The sequence below is a fragment of the Oncorhynchus mykiss genome, chromosome 9 (assembly GCF_013265735.2).
Source record: "Oncorhynchus mykiss isolate Arlee chromosome 9, USDA_OmykA_1.1, whole genome shotgun sequence".
Taxonomy (NCBI): domain Eukaryota; kingdom Metazoa; phylum Chordata; class Actinopteri; order Salmoniformes; family Salmonidae; genus Oncorhynchus; species Oncorhynchus mykiss.
Window position 1 is genome coordinate 726836 of NC_048573.1, and position 21331 is coordinate 748166.

The window sequence follows — 21331 nt, forward strand, 5'->3', positions numbered from 1 at the left end:
TGACTGACTGACAGACAGACAGACAGACAGACAGACAGACAGACAGACAGACAGACAGACAGACAGACAGACAGACAGACAGACAGACAGACAGACAGACAACTAAGGAATAGAAAAGACAGGTACATTTATAGGAACTTTTAAGGATTCTAAAATTCACAAGAGAATCACTTGACATACAATCAAACCATTCCTTCAACAACGGTTACTGTGATGTTGTGCACCACTGACAGACAGACAGACAGACAGACAGAATGAATAGAACAGGTGTCTGGCTCTAAGCTCTCTCCTCTGACCTTGTGGCCCTGGGATTAAACTCCACTTCCCAGAAGGCCATGCGGCTGTCTTTAAATCCCTGAATAGGCTTTAATCTGCGCCCTGTCTCGAGCAGATCAACAGACAGAGAGAAAGTAGAGAGAAGAGCAACTACCGGACAACATGCCGCTGAAACGACAGGGTGAGACTTTATCAATGTGTGTGTATGAGACAACTTCACAGAGATGACAACATGATGGAGAAAATGTCTTCAGAACTATAGCTGATTTGACGATGTGATTTGGGTGTGTCTGTGTGAGAGAGGGACTGGCGTGTGTGTGTTGTCAGTCTGTTGACTGTTAGTAAGTCAAGCCTTGTCTTGTGTGAGCCAGAATGGAGCCTGTGTCCTGTTTCTGTAGTGTGAGCCAGAATGGAGCCTGTGTCCTGTTTCTGTAGTGTGAGCCAGAATGGAGCCTGTGTCCTGTTTCTGTAGTGTGAGCCAGAATGGAGCCTGTGTCCTGTTTCTGTAGTGTGAGCCAGAATGGAGCCTATGTCCTGTTTCTGTAGTGTGAGCCTGAATGGAGCCTGTGTCCTGTTTCTGTAGTGTGAGCCAGAATGGAGTCTATGTCCTGTTTCTGTAGTGTGAGCCAGAATGGAGTCTATGTCCTGTTTCTGTAGTGTGAGCCTGAATGGAGCCTGTGTCCTGTTTCTGTAGTGTGAGCCAGAATGGAGCCTGTGTCCTGTTTCTGTAGTGTGAGCCAGCTTGATGACCCCCCCCCCCCCCCCCCCCCTTGGCAAGGCTCTGACACACATGAGAACAGCTGTAAACCAGAACTGTGTTCCCCCCAGACACGGAGCGAGCCCTCCAGGTCATAGAGGCCTCTCAGATGGGAGACGAAGGTTTTAAGAACAGAGCTGAACAACTCCTCAACATCTTCCAGAGTGACCTGTTCCAGGCTCTACTGGGTGAGACACGCTGAGACACGCTGAGACACGCTGAAACACGCTGAGACACGCTGAGACACGCTGAGACACGCTGAGACACGCTGAAACACGCTGAGACACTCTGAGACACTCTGAGACACGCTGAGACACGCTGCGACACAGTGAGACACGCCAAGAGACACTATGAGACAAGCTGAGACACAGTGAGACATGCTGAGACACGCTGAGATACGCTGAGACACACTGAGACACACTGAGACACACACACTGAGACACGCTGAGACACACACACTGAGACACACTGAGAAACACTGAGACACACTGAGACACGCTAAGACACAGTGAGACACGCTGAGACACACTCAGACACGCTGAGACACACACACTGAGACACGCTGAGACACACACACTGAGACACACTGAGACACGCTGAGACACGCTGAGACACGGTGAGACACGCTAAGACACAGTGAGACACGCTGATACACTCTGAAACACGCTGAGACACAGTGAGACATGCTGAGATACGCTGAGACACACTGAGACACACACGCTGAGACACGCTGAGACACGCTGAGACAATCTGAGACACACACACTAAGACACACACACTGAGACACTCTGAGACACACTGAGATACGCTGATACACACTGAGACACACTGATACACACTGAGACACACTGAGATACACTGAGACACACACGCTGAGACACGCTGAGACACGCTGAGACAATCTGAGACACACTGAGACAATCTGAGACACACTGAGACACACACACTGAGACACACACACTGAGACACACTGATACACACTGAGACACATTGAGATATACTGAGACACACACGCTGAGACACGCTGAGACACGCTGAGACAATCTGAGACACACTGAGACAATCTGAGACACACTGAGACACACACACTGAGACACACACACTGAGACACACACACTGAGACACACTGAGACACACACACACTGAGACACACTGAGACACACACACACACTGAGACACACAGACTGAGACACACACACTGAGACACACACACTGAGACACACACACTGAGACACTGAGACACACACACTGAGACACACTAAGACACACTGAGACAACCTTGTCCAACAGGTCTGTGTTTACTGTAGTACCTATAATCCTCTTTCAGTTCCAACCTGCATTTAATCCCCCAGCAACTCCTAGAAACACACACACACACACACACACACACACACACACACACACACACACACACACACACACACACACACACACACACACACACACACACACACACACACACACACAACACAACACAACACAACACAACCTTCTCTGGCAGCCATGTGTGTGCTAAGTGTGTGTTTTTGTGTTGATTAGCTGGTTTCGTGGCAAAGTGATCATGATGAGGGAAAGTTCTCTCTCTCTCTCTCACTCACTCACTCACTCTCTCTCAATTCAATTCAATTCAAGGGCTTTATTGGCATGGGAAACATGTGTTAACATTGCCAAAGCAAGTGAGGTAGATAATATATAAAGTGAATATATAAAGTGAAATAAACAATAAAAATTAACAGTAAACATTACACATACAGAAGTTTCAAAACAATAAAGACAATCCAAATGTCATATTATATATATACAGTGTTTTAACAATGTACAAATGGTTAAAGGACACAAGATAAAATAAATAATGCTCTCTCTCTCTCTGTCTCACTCACTCACTCACTCACTCACTCACTCACTCACACACACTCTCTCTCTATTTCTCTCTCTCGTTCCCTCCCCCTCTCAACCAGTAATCTGTGGGATTGGGATTATGTGTGACATCACCACTGACAAGCAGCTCTCTGATTGGACACATTTTACTCTACACGTCAAGATTAGACCGTCACTCTGCCGGTTGAGCGTTGTGTGTGTGTGTGTGTGTGAGCGTTGTGTGTGTGTGAGCGCTGTGTGTGAGAGCGTTGTGTGTGTGTGAGCGCTGTGTGTGAGAGCGTTGTGTGTGTGTGAGAGCGTTGTGTGTGTGTGAGAGAGTTGTGTGTGTGAGCGTTGTGTGTGTGTGTGAGCGTTGTGTGTGTGTGTGAGCGTTGTGTGTGTGTGAGCGCTGTGTGTGAGAGCGCTGTGTGTGTGTGAGAGCGTTGTGTGTGTGTGTGTGTGTGAGAGAGCGCGTTGTGTGTGTGTGTGTGAGAGCGTTGTGTGTGTTTGAGAGCGTTGTGTGTGTGTGTGTGTGTGTGTGTGTGTGAGAGAGCGCGTTGTGTGTGTGTGTGTGTGAGAGCGTTGTGTGTGTTTGAGAGCGTTGTGTGTGTGTGAGAGTGTTGTGTGTGTGTGAGAGCGTTGTGTGTGTGAGAGCGTTGTGTGTGTGTGTGTGTGTGTGTGAGAGAGTTGTGTGTGTGTGAGAGTGTTGTGTGTGAGAGAGCGTTGTGTGTGTGAGAGAGTTGTGTGTGTGAGAGCGTTGTCTGTGTGAGAGCGTTGTCTGTGTGAGAGCGTAGTGTGTGTGAGAGCGTAGTGTGTGTGAGAGCGTAGTGTGTGTGAGAGCGTAGTGTGTGTGTGAGAGCGTTGTGTGTGTGAGAGCATTGTGTGTGTGTGTGTGTGAGAGCGTTGTGTGTGTGAGAGAGTTGTGTGTGTGAGAGAGTTGTGTGTGAGAGGGTTGTGTGTGTGAGAGAGTTGTGTGTGTGAGACCGTTGTGTGTGTGAGTGAGTTGTGTGTGTGTGAGCGTTGTGTGTGTGAGAGCGTTGTGTGTGTGTGTGTGTGAGAGAGCGTTGTGTGTGTGAGAGCGTCGTGTGTGTGAGAGCGTTGTGTGTGTGAGAGCATTGTGTGTGTGAGTGAGTTGTGTGTGTGAGTGAGTTGTGTGTGTGAGAGCGTTGTGTGTGTGAGAGAGTTGTGTGTGTGAGAGAGTTGTGTGTGTGAGCGTTGTGTGTGTGAGAGCGTTGTGTGTGTGTGTGTGTGAGAGAGCATTGTGTGTGTGAGAGCGTCGTGTGTGTGAGAGCGTCGTGTGTGTGAGAGCGTTGTGTGTGTGAGTGAGTTGTGTGTGTGAGTGAGTTGTGTGTGTGTGAGCGCTGTGTGTGAGAGCGTTGTGTGTGTGTGAGCGTTGTGTGTGTGTGAGTGCTGTGTGTGAGAGCGTTGTGTGTGTGTGAGAGCGTTGTGTGTGTGTGTGTGTGTGTGTGTGAGAGAGCGCGTTGTGTGTGTGTGTGTGAGAGCGTTGTGTGTGTTTGAGAGCGTTGTGTGTGTGTGTGTGTGTGTGTGTGTGTGAGAGAGCGCGTTGTGTGTGTGTGTGTGTGAGAGCGTTGTGTGTGTTTGAGAGCGTTGTGTGTGTGTGAGAGTGTTGTGTGTGTGTGAGAGCGTTGTGTGTGTGAGAGCGTTGTGTGTGTGTGTGTGTGTGTGTGAGAGAGTTGTGTGTGTGTGAGAGTGTTGTGTGTGAGAGAGCGTTGTGTGTGTGAGAGAGTTGTGTGTGTGAGAGCGTTGTCTGTGTGAGAGCGTAGTGTGTGTGAGAGCGTAGTGTGTGTGAGAGCGTAGTGTGTGTGTGAGAGCGTTGTGTGTGTGAGAGCATTGTGTGTGTGTGTGTGTGAGAGCGTTGTGTGTGTGAGAGAGTTGTGTGTGTGAGAGAGTTGTGTGTGAGAGGGTTGTGTGTGTGAGAGAGTTGTGTGTGTGAGACCGTTGTGTGTGTGAGTGAGTTGTGTGTGTGAGAGCGTAGTGTGTGTGTGAGCGTTGTGTGTGTGAGAGCGTTGTGTGTGTGTGTGTGTGAGAGAGCGTTGTGTGTGTGAGAGCGTCGTGTGTGTGAGAGCGTTGTGTGTGTGAGAGCATTGTGTGTGTGAGTGAGTTGTGTGTGTGAGTGAGTTGTGTGTGTGAGAGCGTTGTGTGTGTGAGAGAGTTGTGTGTGTGAGAGAGTTGTGTGTGTGAGCGTTGTGTGTGTGAGAGCGTTGTGTGTGTGTGTGTGTGAGAGAGCATTGTGTGTGTGAGAGCGTCGTGTGTGTGAGAGCGTCGTGTGTGTGAGAGCGTTGTGTGTGTGAGTGAGTTGTGTGTGTGAGTGAGTTGTGTGTGTGTGAGCGCTGTGTGTGAGAGCGTTGTGTGTGTGTGAGCGCTGTGTGTGAGAGCGTTGTGTGTGTGTGAGAGCGTTGTGTGTGTGTGTGTGTGTGTGTGTGTGAGAGAGCGCGTTGTGTGTGTGTGTGTGAGAGCGTTGTGTGTGTTTGAGAGCGTTGTGTGTGTGTGACAGTGTTGTGTGTGTGTGAGAGCGTTGTGTGTGTGAGAGCGTTGTGTGTGTGTGTGAGTTGTGTTTGTGAGAGCGCTGTGTGTGTGTGAGCGCTGTGTGTGAGAGCGTTGTGTGTGTGTGAGCGTTGTGTGTGTGTGTGAGCGTTGTGTGTGTGTGAGCGCTGTGTGTGAGCGCGTTGTGTGTGTGTGTGTGAGAGCGTTGTGTGTGTTTGAGAGCGTTGTGTGTGTGTGACAGTGTTGTGTGTGTGTGAGAGCGTTGTGTGTGTGAGAGCGTTGTGTGTGTGTGTGTGTGTGTGTGTGAGAGAGTTGTGTGTGTGTGAGAGTGTTGTGTTTGAGAGAGCGTTGTGTGTGTGAGAGAGTTGTGTGTGTGTGAGAGCGTTGTGTGTGTGAGAGCGTAGTGTGTGTGAGAGCGTAGTGTGTGTGAGAGCGTAGTGTGTGTGAGAGCGTAGTGTGTGTGTCAGAGCGTTGTGTGTGTGAGAGCGTTGTGTGTGTGTGAGAGCGTTGTGTGTGTGAGAGAGTTGTGTGTGAGAGCGTTGTGTGTGTGAGAGAGTTGTGTGTGAGAGCGTTGTGTGTGTGAAAGAGTTGTGTGTGTGAGACCGTTGTGTGTGTGTGTGAGCGTTGTGTGTGTGTGAGCGCTGTGTGTGAGAGCGTTGTGTGTGTGTGAGAGCGTTGTGTGTGTGTGTGTGTGAGAGAGCGTTGTGTGTGTGAGAGCGTCGTGTGTGTGAGAGCGTCGTGTGTGTGAGAGCGTTGTGTGTGTGAGTGAGTTGTGTGTGTGAGTGAGTTGTGTGTGAGAGAGCGTTGTGTGTGTGAGAGAGTTGTGTGTGAGAGAGTTGTGTGTGTGAGAGAGTTGTGTGTGTGTGTGAGAGCGTTGTGTGTGTGAGAGCGTTGTGTGTGTGAGAGCGTTGTGTGTGTGAGAGCGTTGTGTGTGAGTGAGTTGTGTGTGTGAGAGCGTTGTGTGTGTGAGAGCGTTGTGTGTGTGAGAGAGTTGTGTGTGTGTGAGCGTTGTGTGTGTGAGAGCGTTGTGTGTGTGAGAGCGTTGTGTGTGTGTGAGCGTTGTGTGTGTGTGAGCGTTGTGTGTGTGAGAGCGTTGTGTGTGTGAGAGCGTTGTGTGTGTGTGAGCGTTGTGTGTGTGAGAGCGTTGTGTGTGTGAGAGAGAGCGTTGTGTGTGGGAGAGAGAGTTGTGTGTGAGAGCGTTGTGTGTATGTGTGTGTGTGTGTGTGTGAGAGAGAGCGTTGTGTGTGTGAGAGAGAGCGTTGTGTGTGTGTGTGGGAGAGAGAGTTGTGTGTGAGAGCGTTGTGTGTATGTCAGTGTGTGTGTCAGTGTTTGTGAGAGAGTTGTGTGTGTGTGTGTGTGTGTGAGAGCGTTGTGTGTGTGAGAGCGTTGTGTGTGTGTGAGCGCTGTGTGTGTGAGCGTTGTGTGTGTGAGAGCGTTGTGTGTGTGAGAGAGAGCGTTGTGTGTGGGAGAGAGAGTTGTGTGTGAGAGCGTTGTGTGTATGTGTGTGTGTGTGTGTGTGAGAGAGAGCGTTGTGTGTGTGAGAGAGAGCGTTGTGTGTGTGTGTGGGAGAGAGAGTTTGTGTGAGAGCGTTGTGTGTATGTCAGTGTGTGTGTCAGTGTTTGTGTCTCAGTGTGTGTGTCTCAGTGTGTGTGTGTCTCAGTGTGTGTGTCTCAGTGTGTCTCAGTGTGTGTGTCTCAGTGTGTCTCAGTGTGTTTGTCTCCGTGTGTGTGTCTCAGAGTTGTGTGTGTGAGAGTGTTGTGTGTGAGATTGTTGTGTGTGTGAGAGAGTTGTGTTTGTGAGAGCGTAGTGTGTGTGAGAGAGTTGTGTGTGAGAGAGTTGTGTGAGAGAGCGTTGTGTGTGTGAGAGAGTTGTGTGTGTGAGAGCGTTGTGTGTGTGTGTGTGTGTGTGAGCGTTGTGTGTGTGAGAGCGGTGTGTGAGTGTCTCAGTGTGTGTGTGTCTCAGTGTGTCTCAGTGTGTCTCAGTGTGTCTCAGTTGGTCAAATCAAATCGTATTAGTCACATGCGCAGAATACAACAGGTGTAGTAGACCATACAGTGAAATGCCGAATACAACAGGTGTTGTAGACCTTACAGTGAAATGCTGAATACAACAGGTGTAGTAGACCTTACAGTGAAATGCTGAATACAACAGGTGTAGTAGACCTTACAGTGAAATGCTGAATACAACAGGTGTAGTAGACCTTACAGTGAAATGCTGAATACAACAGGTGTAGTAGACCTTACAGTGAAATGCTGAATACAACAGGTGTAGTAGACCGTACAGTGAAATGCTGAATACAACAGGTGTAGTAGACCTTACAGTGAAATGCTGAATACAACAGGTGTAGTAGACCTCACAGTGAAATGCTGAATACAACAGGTGTAGTAGACCTTACAGTGAAATGCTGAATACAACAGGTGTAGTAGACCTCACAGTGAAATGCTGAATACAACAGGTGGAGGTAGACCTCACAGTGAAATGCTGAATACAACAGTTGTAGTACACCTCACAGTGAAATGCTGAATACAACAGGTGTAGTAGAACTCACAGTGAAATGCTGAATACAACAGGTGTAGTAGACCTTACAGTGAAATGCTGAATACAACAGGTGTAGTAGACCTTACAGTGAAATGCTGAATACAACAGGTGTAGTAGACCTCACAGTGAAATGCTGAATACGAGCCCCTAACCAACATTGCAGTTTAAAAAAACATGGATAAGAATAAGAGATAAAAGTAACAAGTAATTAAAGAGCAGCAGTAAAATAACAATAGTGAGACTATATACAGGGAGTACCGGTACAGAGTCAATGTGGAGGCTATATACAGGGGGTTATGGTACAGAGTCAATGTGGAGGCTATATACAGGGGGTACTGGTACAGAGTCAATGTGGAGGCTATATACAGGGGGGTACTGATACAGAGTCAGTGTTTGGGTGCACCGGTTAGTAATGAGACTATATACAGGGGGGCACCGGTTAGTAATGAGACTATATACAGGGGGCACCGGTTCGTAATGAGACTATATACAGGGGGGTACCGGTTAGTAATGAGACTATATACAGGGGATACCGGTACAGAGTCAGTGTGCGCGGGCACCGGTTAGTAATGAGACTATATACAGGGGGTACCGGTTAGTAATGAGACTATATACAGGGGGTACCGGTTAGTAATGAGACTATATACAGGGGGTACCGGTTAGTAATGAGACTATATACAGGGGGCACCGGTTAGTAATGAGACTATATACAGTGGCATCGGTTAGTAATGAGACTGTATACAGGGGATACCGGTTAGTAATGAGACTATATACAGGGGGTACCGGTTAGTAATGAGACTATATACAGGGGGTACCGGTTAGTAATGAGACTATATACAGGGGGCACCGGTTAGTAATGAGACTATATACAGTGGCATCGGTTAGTAATGAGACTGTATACAGGGGATACCGGTTAGTAATGAGACTATATACAGGGGATACCGGTTAGTAATGAGACTATATACAGGGGGTACCGGTTAGTAATGAGACTATATACAGGGGATACCGGTACAGAGTCAGTGTGCGGGGGTATCGGTTAGTAATGAGACTATATACAGGGGGCACCGGTTAGTAATGAGACTATATACAGGGGGGTACCGGGTAGCAATGAGGCTATATACAGGGGGTACCGGGTAGTAATGAGACTATATACAGGGGGCACCGGTTAGTAATGAGACTATATACAGGGGGTACGGGGTAGTGATGAGGCTATATACAGCTGCTACCGGGTAGTAATGAGGCTATATACACGGGTGTACCGGTACAGAGTCAATGAGGAGACTATATACAGGGGATACCGGGTAGCAATGAGGCTATATACAGGGGGTACCGGTTCGTAATGAGACTATATACAGGGGGGTACCGGTTAGTAATGAGACTATATACAGTGGGTACCGGTTAGTAATGAGACTATATACAGGGGGTACCGGTTAGTAAAGAGACTATATACAGGGGGTACCGGTTAGTAATGAGACTATATACAGGGGGCACCGGTTAATAATGAGAATATATACAGGGGGCACCGGTTAGTATTGAGACTATATACAGGGGGTACCGGTTAGTAATGAGACTATATACAGGGGATACCGGTACAGAGTCAGTGTGCATGGGCACCGGTTAGTAATGAGACTATATACAGGGGGTACCGGTTAGTAATGAGACTATATACAGGGGGTACCGGTTAGTAATGAGACCAAATACAGGGGATACCGGTTAGTAATGAGACTATATACAGTGGGTACCGGTTAGTAATGAGACTATATACAGGGGGCACCGGTTAGTAAAGAGACTATATACAGGGGGTACCGGTTAGTAATGAGACTATATACAGGGGGCACCGGTTAGTAATGAGACTATATACAGGGGCTACCGGTTAGTATTGAGACTATATACAGGGGGTACCGGTTAGTAATGAGACTATATACAGGGGATACCGGTACAGAGTCAGTGTGCGCGGGCACCGGTTAGTAATGAGACTATATACAGGGGGTACCGGTTGGTAATGAGACTATATACAGGGGGTACCGGTTAGTAATGAGACTATATACAGGGGGCACCGGTTAGTAATGAGACTATATACAGTGGCATCGTTTAGTAATGAGACTATATACAGGGGATACCGGTTAGTAATGAGACTATATACAGGGGATACCGGTTAGTAATGAGACTATATACAGGGGGTACCGGTTAGTAATGAGACTATATACAGGGGATACCGGTACAGAGTCAGTGTGCGGGGGTATCGGTTAGTAATGAGACTATATACAGGGGGCACCGGTTAGTAATGAGACTATATACAGGGGGGTACCGGGTAGCAATGAGGCTATATACAGGGGGTACCGGGTAGTAATGAGACTATATACAGGGGGCACCGGTTAGTAATGAGACTATATACAGGGGGTACGGGGTAGTGATGAGGCTATATACAGCTGCTACCGGGTAGTAATGAGGCTATATACACGGGTGTACCGGTACAGAGTCAATGAGGAGACTATATACAGGGGATACCGGGTAGCAATGAGGCTATATACAGGGGGTACCGGTTCGTAATGAGACGATATACAGGGGGTACCGGTTAGTAATGAGACTATATACAGTGGGTACCGGTTAGTAATGAGACTATATACAGGGGGTACCGGTTAGTAAAGAGACTATATACAGGGGGTACCGGTTAGTAATGAGACTATATACAGGGGGCACCGGTTAATAATGAGACTATATACAGGGGGCACCGGTTAGTATTGAGACTATATACAGGGGGTACCGGTTAGTAATGAGACTATATACAGGGGATACCGGTACAGAGTCAGTGTGCGCGGGCACCGGTTAGTAATGAGACTATATACAGGGGGTACCGGTTAGTAATGAGACTATATACAGGGGGTACCGGTTAGTAATGAGACCAAATACAGGGGATACCGGTTAGTAATGAGACTATATACAGGGAGTACCGATACAGAGTCAATGTGGAGGCTATATACAGGGGGTCACGGTACAGAGTCAATGTGGAGGCTATATACAGGGGGTTATGGTACAGAGTCAATGTGGAGGCTATATACAGGGGGTACTGGTACAGAGTCAATGTGGAGGCTATATACAGGGGGGTACTGATACAGAGTCAGTGTTTGGGGGCACCGGTTAGTAATGAGACTATATACAGGGGGTACCGGTTAGTAATGAGACTATATACAGGGGGCACCGGTTAGTAATGAGACTATATACAGGGGGGTACCGGTTAGTAATGAGACTATATACAGTGGGTACCGGTTAGTAATGAGACTACATACAGGGGGCACCGGTTAGTAAAGAGACTATATACAGGGGGTACCGGTTAGTAATGAGACTATATACAGGGGGCACCGGTTAGTAATGAGACTATATACAGGGGGCACCGGTTAGTATTGAGACTATATACAGGGGGTACCGGTTAGTAATGAGACTATATACAGGGGATACCGGTACAGAGTCAGTGTGTGCGGGCACCGGTTAGTAATGAGACTATATACAGGGGGTACCGGTTAGTAATGAGACTATATACAGGGGGTACCGGTTAGTAATGAGACTATATACAGGGGGCACCGGTTAGTAATGAGACTATATACAGTGGCATCGGTTAGTAATGAGACTATATACAGGGGATACCGGTTAGTAATGAGACTATATACAGGGGATACCGGTTAGTAATGAGACTATATACAGGGGGGTACCGGTTAGTAATGAGACTATATACAGGGGATACCGGTACAGAGTCAGTGTGCGGGTGTATCGGTTAGCAATGAGACTATATACAGGGGGCACCGGTTAGTAATAAGACTATAAACAGGGGGGTAACGGGTAGCAATGAGGCTATATACAGGGGGTACTGGGTAGTAATGAGACTATATACAGGGGGCACCGGTTAGTAATGAGACTATATACAGGGGGTACGGGGTAGTAATGAGGCTATATACAGCTGCTACCGGGTAGTAATTAGGCTATATACACGGGGGTACCGGTACAGAGTCAATGAGGAGACTATATACAGGGGATACCTGGTGGCAATGAGGCTATATACAGGGGGTACCGGTTAGTAATGAGACTATATACAGGGGGCACCGGTTAGTAATGAGACTATATACAGGGGGTACCGGGTAGTAATGAGGCTATATACAGGGGATACCGGTTAGTAATGAGACTATATACAGGGGGCACCGGTTAGTAATGAGACTATATACATGGGGCACCGGGTAGTAATGAGGCTATATACAGCTGGTACCGGGTAGTAATGAGGTTATATACACGGGGGTACCGGTTCAGAGTCAATGAGGAGACTATATACAGGGGATACCAGTTAGTATTGAGTCTATATACAGGGGGCACCGGTTAGTAATGAGGCTATATACAGGGGGTACCGGTTAGTAATGAGGCTATATACAGGGGATACCAGGTAGTAATGAGACTATATACAGGGGGCACCAGTTAGTAAAGAGACTATATACAGGGGATACCGGGTAGTAATGAGACTATATACAGGGGGTACCGGGTAGTAATGAGACTATATACAGGGGGTACCGGTTAGTAATGAGTCTATATATAGGGGGCAATGGTTAGTAATGAGACTATATACAGGGGATACCGGTACAGAGTCAGTGTGCGGGGGCACCGGTTAGTAATGAGTCTATATATAGGGGGCAATGGTTAGTAATGAGACTATATACAGGGGGGTACCGGTACAGAGTCAATGAGGAGACTATATACAGGGGATACCTTTTAGTAATGAGGCTATATACAGGGGGTACCGGTTAGTAATGAGGCTATATACAGGGGGTACCGGTACAGAGTCAATGAGGAGACTATATACAGGGGATACCGGTTAGTAATGAGTCTATATACAGGGGGCACCGGTTAGTAATGAGACTATATACAGGGGATACCGGTACAGAGTCAGTGTGCGGAGGCACCGGTTAGTAATGAGACTATATACAGGGGTTACCGGTTAGTAATGAGACTATATAAAGGGGTACAGGTTAGTAATGAGACTATATACAGGGGGTACAGGTTAGTAATGAGACTATATACAGGGGGTACCGGTTAGTAATGAGACTATATACAGGGGGTACAGGTTTTATTTTTATTTATTTTTATTTATTTTACCTTTATTTAACCAGGTAGGCAAGTTGAGAACAAGTTCTCATTTACAATTGCGACCTGGCCAAGATAAAGCAAAGCAGTTCGACAGATACAACAACACAGAGTTACACATGGAGTAAAACAAACATACAGTCAATAATAAAGTATAAACAAGTCTATATACAATGTGAGCAAATGAGGTGAGAAGGGAGGTAAAGGCAAAAAAAGGCCTTGGTGGCAAGGTAAATACAATATAGCAAGTAAAACACTGGAATGGTAGTTTTGCAATGGAAGAATGTGCAAAGTAGAAATAAAAATAATGGGGTGCAAAGGAGCAAAATAAATAAATAAATTAAATACAGTTGGGAAAGAGGTAGTTGATAGGGCTAAATTATATGTGGGCTATGTACAGGTGCAGTAATCTGTGAGCTGCTCTGACAGTTGGTGCTTAAAGCTAGTGAGGGAGATAAGTGTTTCCAGTTTCAGAGATTTTTGTAGTTCGTTCCAGTCATTGGCAGCAGAGAACTGGAAAGAGAGACGGCCAAAGAAAGAATTGGTTTTGGGGGTGACTAGAGAGATATACCTGCTGGAGCGTGTGCTACAGGTGGGAGATGCTATGGTGACCAGCGAGCTGAGATAAGGGGGGACTTTACCTAGCAGGGTCTTGTAGATGACATGGAGCCAGTGGGTTTGGCGACGAGTATGAAGCGAGGGCCAGCCAACGAGAGCGTACAGGTCGCAATGGTGGGTAGTATATGGGGCTTTGGTGACAAAACGGATTGCACTGTGATAGACTGCATCCAGTTTGTTGAGTAGGGTATTGGAGGCTATTTTGTAAATTACATCGCCAAAGTCGAGGATTGGTAGGATGGTCAGTTTTACAAGGGTATGTTTGGCAGCATGAGTGAAGGATGCTTTGTTGCGAAATAGGAAGCCAATTCTAGATTTAACTTTGGATTGGAGATGTTTGATATGGGTCTGGAAGGAGAGTTTACAGTCTAACCAGACACCTAAGTATTTGTAGTTGTCCACGTATTCTAAGTCAGAGCCGTCCAGAGTAGTGATGTTGGACAGGCGGGTAGGTGCAGGTAGTGATCGGTTGAAGAGCATGCATTTAGTTTTACTTGTATTTAAGAGCAGTTGGAGGCCACGGAAGGAGAGTTGTATGGCATTGAAGCTTGCCTGGAGGGTTGTTAACACAGTGTCCAAAGAAGGGCCGGAAGTATACAGAATGGTGTCGTCTGCGTAGAGGTGGATCAGAGACTCACCAGCAGCAAGAGCGACCTCATTGATGTATACAGAGAAGAGAGTCGGTCCAAGAATTGAACCCTGTGGCACCCCCATAGAGACTGCCAGAGGTCCGGACAACAGACCCTCAGATTTGACACACTGAACTCTATCAGAGAAGTAGTTGGTGAACCAGGCGAGGCAATCATTTGAGAAACCAAGGCTGTTGAGTCTGCCGATGAGGATGTGGTGATTGACAGAGTCGAAAGCCTTGGCTAGATCAATGAATACGGCTGCACAGTAATGTTTCTTATCGATGGCGGTTAAGATATCGTTTAGGACCTTGACCGTGGCTGAGGTGCACCCATGACCAGCTCTGAAACCAGATTGCATAGCAGAGAAGGTATGGTGAGATTCAAAATGGTCGGTAATCTGTTTGTTGACTTGGCTTTCGAAGACCTTAGAAAGGCATGGTAGGATAGATATAGGTCTGTAGCAGTTTGGGTCAAGAGTGTCCCCCCCTTTGAAGAGGGGGATGACCGCAGCTGCTTTCCAATCTTTGGGAATCTCAGACGACACGAAAGAGAGGTTGAACAGGCTAGTAATAGGGGTGGCAACAATTTCGGCAGATAATTTTAGAAAGAAAGGGTCCAGATTGTCTAGCCCGGCTGATTTGTAGGGGTCCAGATTTTGCAGCTCTTTCAGAACATCAGCTGAATGGATTTGGGAGAAGGAGAAATGGGGAAGGCTTGGGCGAGTTGCTGTTGGGGGTGCAGTGCTGTTGACAGGGGTAGGAGTAGCCAGGTGGAAAGCATGGCCAGCAGTAGAAAAATGCTTATTGAAATTTTCAATTATGGTGGATTTATCAGTGGTGACAGTGTTTCCTATCTTCAGTGCAGTGGGCAGCTGGGAGGAGGTGTTCTTATTCTCCATGGACTTTACAGTGTCCCAGAACTTTTTTGAGTTAGTGTTGCAAGAAGCAAATTTCTGCTTGAAAAAGCTAGCCTTGGCTTTTCTAACTGCCTGTGTATAATGGTTTCTAGCTTCCCTGAACAGCTGCATATCACGGGGGCTGTTCGATGCTAATGCAGAACGCCATAGGACGTTTTTGTGTTGATTAAGGGCAGTCAGGTCTGGGGTGAACCAAGGGCTATATCTGTTCCTGGTTCAAAATTTCTTGAATGGGGCATGTTTATTTAAGATGGTTAGGAAGGCATTTTTAAAAAATATCCAGGCATCCTCTACTGACGGGATGAGGTCAATATCCTTCCAGGATACCCCGGCCAGGTCGATTAGAAAGGCCTGCTCGCTGAAGTGTTTCAGGGAGCGTTTTACAGTGATGAGAGGAGGTCGTTTGACCGCTGACCCATTACGGATGCAGGCAATGAGGCAGTGATCGCTGAGATCTTGGTTGAAGACAGCAGAGGTGTATTTAGAGGGGAAGTTGGTTAGGATGATATCTATGAGGGTGCCCGTGTTTAAGGCTTTGGGGAGGTACCTGGTAGGTTCATTGATAATTTGTGTGAGATTGAGGGCATCAAGTTTAGATTGTAGGATGGCTGGGGTGTTAAGCATGTTCCAGTTTAGGTCGCCTAGCAGCACGAGCTCTGAAGATAGATGGGGGGCAATCAGTTCACATATGGTGTCCAGAGCACAGCTGGGGGCAGAGGGTGGTCTATAGCAGGCGGCAACGGTGAGAGACTTGTTTTTAGAAAGGTGGATTTTTAAAAGTAGAAGTTCAAATTGTTTGGGTACAGACCTGGATAGTAGGACAGAACTCTGCAGGCTATCTTTGCAGTAGATTGCAACACCGCCCCCTTTGGCAGGTTAGTAATGAGACTATATACAGGGGGTACAGGTTAGTAATGAGACTATATACAGGGGGTACCGGTTAGTAATCAGACTATATACAGGGGGTACCGGTTAGTAATGAGACTATATACAGGGGGTACAGGTTAGTAATGAGACTATATACAGGGGGTACCGGTTAGTAATGAGACTATATACAGGGGGTACTGAGTAGTAATGAGGCTATATACAGGGGCTACCGGTTAGTAATGAGACTATATACAGGGAGCACCGGTTAGTAATGAGACTATATACAGGGGGCACCGGGTAGTAATGAGGCTATATACAGGGTGTACCGGGAAGTAATGAGGCTATATACAGGGGGGTACCAGTACAGAGTCAATGAGGAGACTATATACAGGGGATACCGTTTAGTAATGAGTCTATATACAGGGGGCACCGGTTAGTAATGAGGCTATATACAGGGGGTACCGGTTAGTAATGAGGCTATATACATGGGGTACCGGTACAGAGTCAATGAGGAGACTATATACAGGGGATACCGTTTAGTAATGAGTCTATATACAGGGGATACCGTTTAGTAATGAGTCTATATACAGGGGGCACCGGTTAGTAATGAGGCTATATACAGGGGGTACCGGTTAGTAATGAGGCTATATACAGGGGGTACCGGTTAGTAATGAGACTATATGCAGGGGATACCGGTACAGAGTCAGTGTGCGGGGGCACCGGTCAGTAATGAGACTATATACAGGGGGTACCGGTTAGTAATGAGACTATATACAGGGGGTACCGGTTAGTAATGAGACTATATACAGGGGGTACAGGTTAGTAATGAGACTATATACAGGGGGTACCGGTTAGTAATGAGACTATATACAGGGGGCACCGGTTAGTAATGAGACTATATACAGGGGGGTACCGGTACAGAGTCAGTGTGCGGGGGCACCGGTTAGTTAAGGTAATATGTACAGTCGGAAGTTTACATCCACACAGTAATTAAAACTTGTTTTTCCACCACTCCACAAATTTCTTGTTAACAAACTATAGTTTTGGCAAGTTGGTTAGTTGGTCTACTTTGTGCATGACACAAATAATATCAGATAGATAGATAGATAGATAGATAGATAGATAGATAGATAGATAGATAGATAGATAGATAGATAGATAGATAGATAGATAGATAGATATCTGATAGATAGATATCTGATAGATAAAGAGTTTTCTGATAGATATCTGATAGATACAGTGCCTTGCGAAAGTATTCGGCCCCCTTGAACTTTGCGACCTTTTGCCACATTTTAGGCTTCAAACATAAAGATATAAAACTGTATTTTTTTGTGAAGAATCAACAACAAGTGGGACACAATCATGAAGTGGAACGACATTTATTGGATATTTCAAACTTTTTTAACAAATCAAAAACTGAAAAATTGGGCGTGCAAAATTATTCAGCCCCCTTAAGTTAATACTTTGTAGCGCCACCTTTTGCTGCGATTACAGCTGTAAGTCGCTTGGGGTATGTCTCTATCAGTGTTGCACATCGAGAGACTGACATTTTTTCCCATTCCTCCTTGCAAAATTGCTCGAGCTCAGTGAGGTTGGATGGAGAACATTTGTGAACAGCAGTTTTCAGTTCTTTCCACAGATTCTCGATTGGATTCAGGTCTGGACTTTGACTTGGCCATTCTAACACCTGGATATGTTTATTTTTGAACCATTCCATTGTAGATTTTGCTTTATGTTTTGGATCATTGTCTTGTTGGAAGACAAATCTCCGTCCAAGTCTCAGGTCTTTTGCAGACTCCATCAGGTTTTCTTCCAGAATGATCCTGTATTTGGCTCCATCCATCTTCCCATCAATTTTAACCATCTTCCCTGTCCTTGCTGAAGAAAAGCAGGCCCAAACCATGATGCTGCCACCACCATGTTTGACAGTGGGGATGGTGTGTTCAGGGTGTTGCTTTTACGCCAAACATAACGTTTTGCATTGTTGCCAAAAAGTTACATTTTGGTTTCATCTGACCAGAGCACCTTCTTCCACATGTTTGGTGTGTCTCCCAGGTGGCTTGTGGCAATCTTTAACCGACACTTTTTATGGATATCTTTAAGAAATGGCTTTCTTCTTGCCACTCTTCCATAAAGGCCAGATTTGTGCAATATACGACTGATTGTTGTCCTATGGACAGAGTCTCCCACCTCAGCTGTAGATCTCTGCAGTTCATCCAGAGTGATCATGGGCCTCTTGGCTGCATCTCTGATCAGTCTTCTCCTTGTATGAGCTGAAAGTTTAGAGGGACGGCCAGGTCTTGGTAGATTTGCAGTGGTCTGATACTCCTTCCATTTCAATATTATCGCTTGCACAGTGCTCCTTGGGATGTTTAAAGCTTGGGAAATATTTTTGTATCCAAATCCGGCTTTAAACTTCTTCACAACAGTATCTCGGACCTGCCTGGTGTGTTCCTTGTTCTTCATGATGCTCTCTGCGCTTTTAACGGACCTCTGAGACTATCACAGTGCAGGTGCATTTATACGGAGACTTGATTACACACAGGTGGATTGTATTTATCATCATTAGTCATTTAGGTCAACATTGGATCATTCAGAGATCCTCACTGAACTTCTGGAGAGAGTTTGCTGCACTGAAAGTAAAGGGGCTGAATAATTTTGCACGCCCAATTTTTCAGTTTTTGATTTGTTAAAAAAGTTTGAAATATCCAATAAATGTCGTTCCACTTCATGATTGTGTCTCACTTGTTGTTGATTCTTCACAAAAAAATACAGTTTTATATCTTTATGTTTGAAGCCTGAAATGTGGCAAAAGGTCGCAAAGTTCAAGGGGGCCGAATACTTTCGCAAGGCACTGTAGATAGATAGATAGATAGATAAAGAGTTTTCAGGTAGATCAAATCAAATGTATTTATATAGCCCTTCTTACATCAGCTGATATATCAAAGTGTTGTACAGAAGCCCAGCCTAAAACCCCAAAACAGCAAGCAATGCAGGTGTAGAAGCACGGCGTCTAGGAAAAACTCCCTAGAAAGGCCAAAACCTAGGAAGAAACCTAGAGAGGAACCAGGCTATTAGGGGTGGCCAGTTCTCTTCTGGCTGTGCCGGGTAGAGATTATAACAGAACATGGCCAAGATGTTCAAATGTTCATAAATGTCCAGCATGGTCAAATAATAATAATCACAGTAGTTGTCGAGGGTGCAACAAGTCAGCACCTCAGGAGTAAATGTCATTTGGCTTTTCATAGCCGATCATTGAGAGTATCTCTACCGCTCCTGCTGTCTCTAGAGAGTTGAAAACAGCAGGTCTGGGACAGGTAGCATGTCCGGTGAACAGGTCAGGGTTCCATAGCCGCAGGCAGAACAGTTGAAACTGGAGCAGCAGCACGGCCAGGTGGACTGGGGACAGCAAGGAGTCATCATGCCAGGTAGTCCTGAGGCATGGTCCTAGGGCTTAGGTCCTCCGAGTGAGAGAAAGAGAGAATTAGAGAGAGCATACTTAAATTCACACAGGACACCGGATAAGACAGGAGAAATACTCCAGATATAACAGACTGACCCTAGCCCCCCGACACATAAACTACTGCAGCATAAATATTGGAGGCTGAGACAGAAGGGGTCAGGAGACACTGTGGCCCCATCCGATGATACCCCTGGACAGGGCCAAACAGGCAGGATATAACCCCACCCACTTTGCCAAAGCACAGCCCCCACACCACTAGAGGGATATCTTCAACCACCAACTTACCATCCTGAGACAAGGCCGAGTATAGCCCACAAAGATCTCTGCCACGGCACAACACAAGGGGGGGCGTCAACCCAGACAGGAAGACCACGCCAGGGACAATTAGGAGGCCTGCGTCCTGTGACCGTAGCGTACGTGTAGGTATGTACAGCAGGACCAAATCGGAAAGATGGGTAGGAGCAAGCCCATGTAATGCTTTGTAGGTTAGCAGTAAAACCTTGAAATCAGCCCTTGCCTTAACAGGAAGCCAGTGTAGGGAGGCTAGCACTGGAGTAATATGATCAAATTGTTTGGTTCTAGTCAAGATTCTAGCAGCTGTGTTTAGCACTAACTGAAGTTTATTTAGTACTTTATCCGGGTAGCCGGAAAGTAGAGCATTGCAGGAGTCTAACCTAGAAGTAACAAAAGCATGGATACATTTTTCTGCATCAAATTTGGACAGAAAGTTTCTGATTTTTGCAATGTTATGTAGATGGAAAAAAGCTGTCCTTGAAAAAGTCTTGATATGTTCATCAAAAGAGAGATCAGGGTCCAGAGTAACGCCGAGGTCCTTCACAGTTTTATTTGAGACGACTGTACAACCATTAAGATTAATTGTCAGATTCAACAGAAGATCTCTTTGTTTCTTGGGACCTAGAACAAGCATCTCTGTTTTGTCCGAGTTTAAAAGTAGAAAGTTTGCAGCCATCCACTTCCTTATGTCTGAAACACAGGCTTCTAGCGAGGGCAATTTTGGGGCTTCACCATGTTTCATTGAAATGTACAGCTGTGTGTCATCCGCATAGCAGTGAAAGTTAACATTATGTTTTCGAATGGCATTCCCAAGAGGCAAAATATTTAATGAAAACAATAGTGGTCCTAAAACGGAACCTTGAGGAACACCGACATTTACAGTTGATTTGTCAGAGGACAAACCACTCACAGAGACAAACTGATATCTTTCCGACAGATAAGATCTAAACCAGGCCAGAACTTGCCCGTGTAGACCAATTTGGGTTTCCAGTCTCTCCAAAATAATGTAGTGATCGATGGTATCAAAAGCAGTACTAAGGTCTAGGTGCACGAGGACAGATGCAGAGCCTCGGTCTGGCGCCATTAAAACTTCATTTACCACCTTCACAAGTGCAGTCTCAGTGCTATGATGGGGTCTAAAACCAGACTGAAGCATTTCATATACATTGTTTGTGTTCAGGAAGGCAGTGAGTTGCTGCGCAACAGCTTTTTCTAAAATTTTAGAGAGGCATGGAAGATTCGATATAGGCCGATAGGTTTTTATATTTTCTGGGACAAGGTTTGGCTTTTTCAAGAGAGGCTTTATTACTGCCACTTTTAGTGAGTTTGGTATACATCCAGTTAAACATAGGAGGGCCAAGCACAGGAAGCAGCTCTTTCAGTAGTTTAGTTGGAATAGGGTCCAGTATGCAGCTTGAAGGTTTAGAGGTCATGATTATTTTCATCATTGTGTCACGAGATATAGTACTAAAACACTTGAGCGTCTC

The 21331-nt window shown here is 46.2% G+C and overlaps 1 protein-coding gene across 3 annotated transcripts in view; it reads left to right on the forward strand.

Annotated features, from left to right (window-relative positions):
- Positions 1-1111: 1111 nt before the first annotated feature.
- Positions 1112-21331, forward strand: part of LOC110494899 (disks large homolog 4) — a 133420-nt gene continuing 113200 nt past the window's right edge. For all 3 annotated transcript variants that reach the window (XM_036987007.1, XM_036987002.1, XM_036987005.1), the window contains exon 1: positions 1112-1221. In XM_036987007.1, coding sequence (XP_036842902.1) covers positions 1143-1221 — 79 coding nt within the window. In that variant the 5' untranslated portion in view covers positions 1112-1142. The remainder of the gene's footprint in view (positions 1222-21331) is intronic.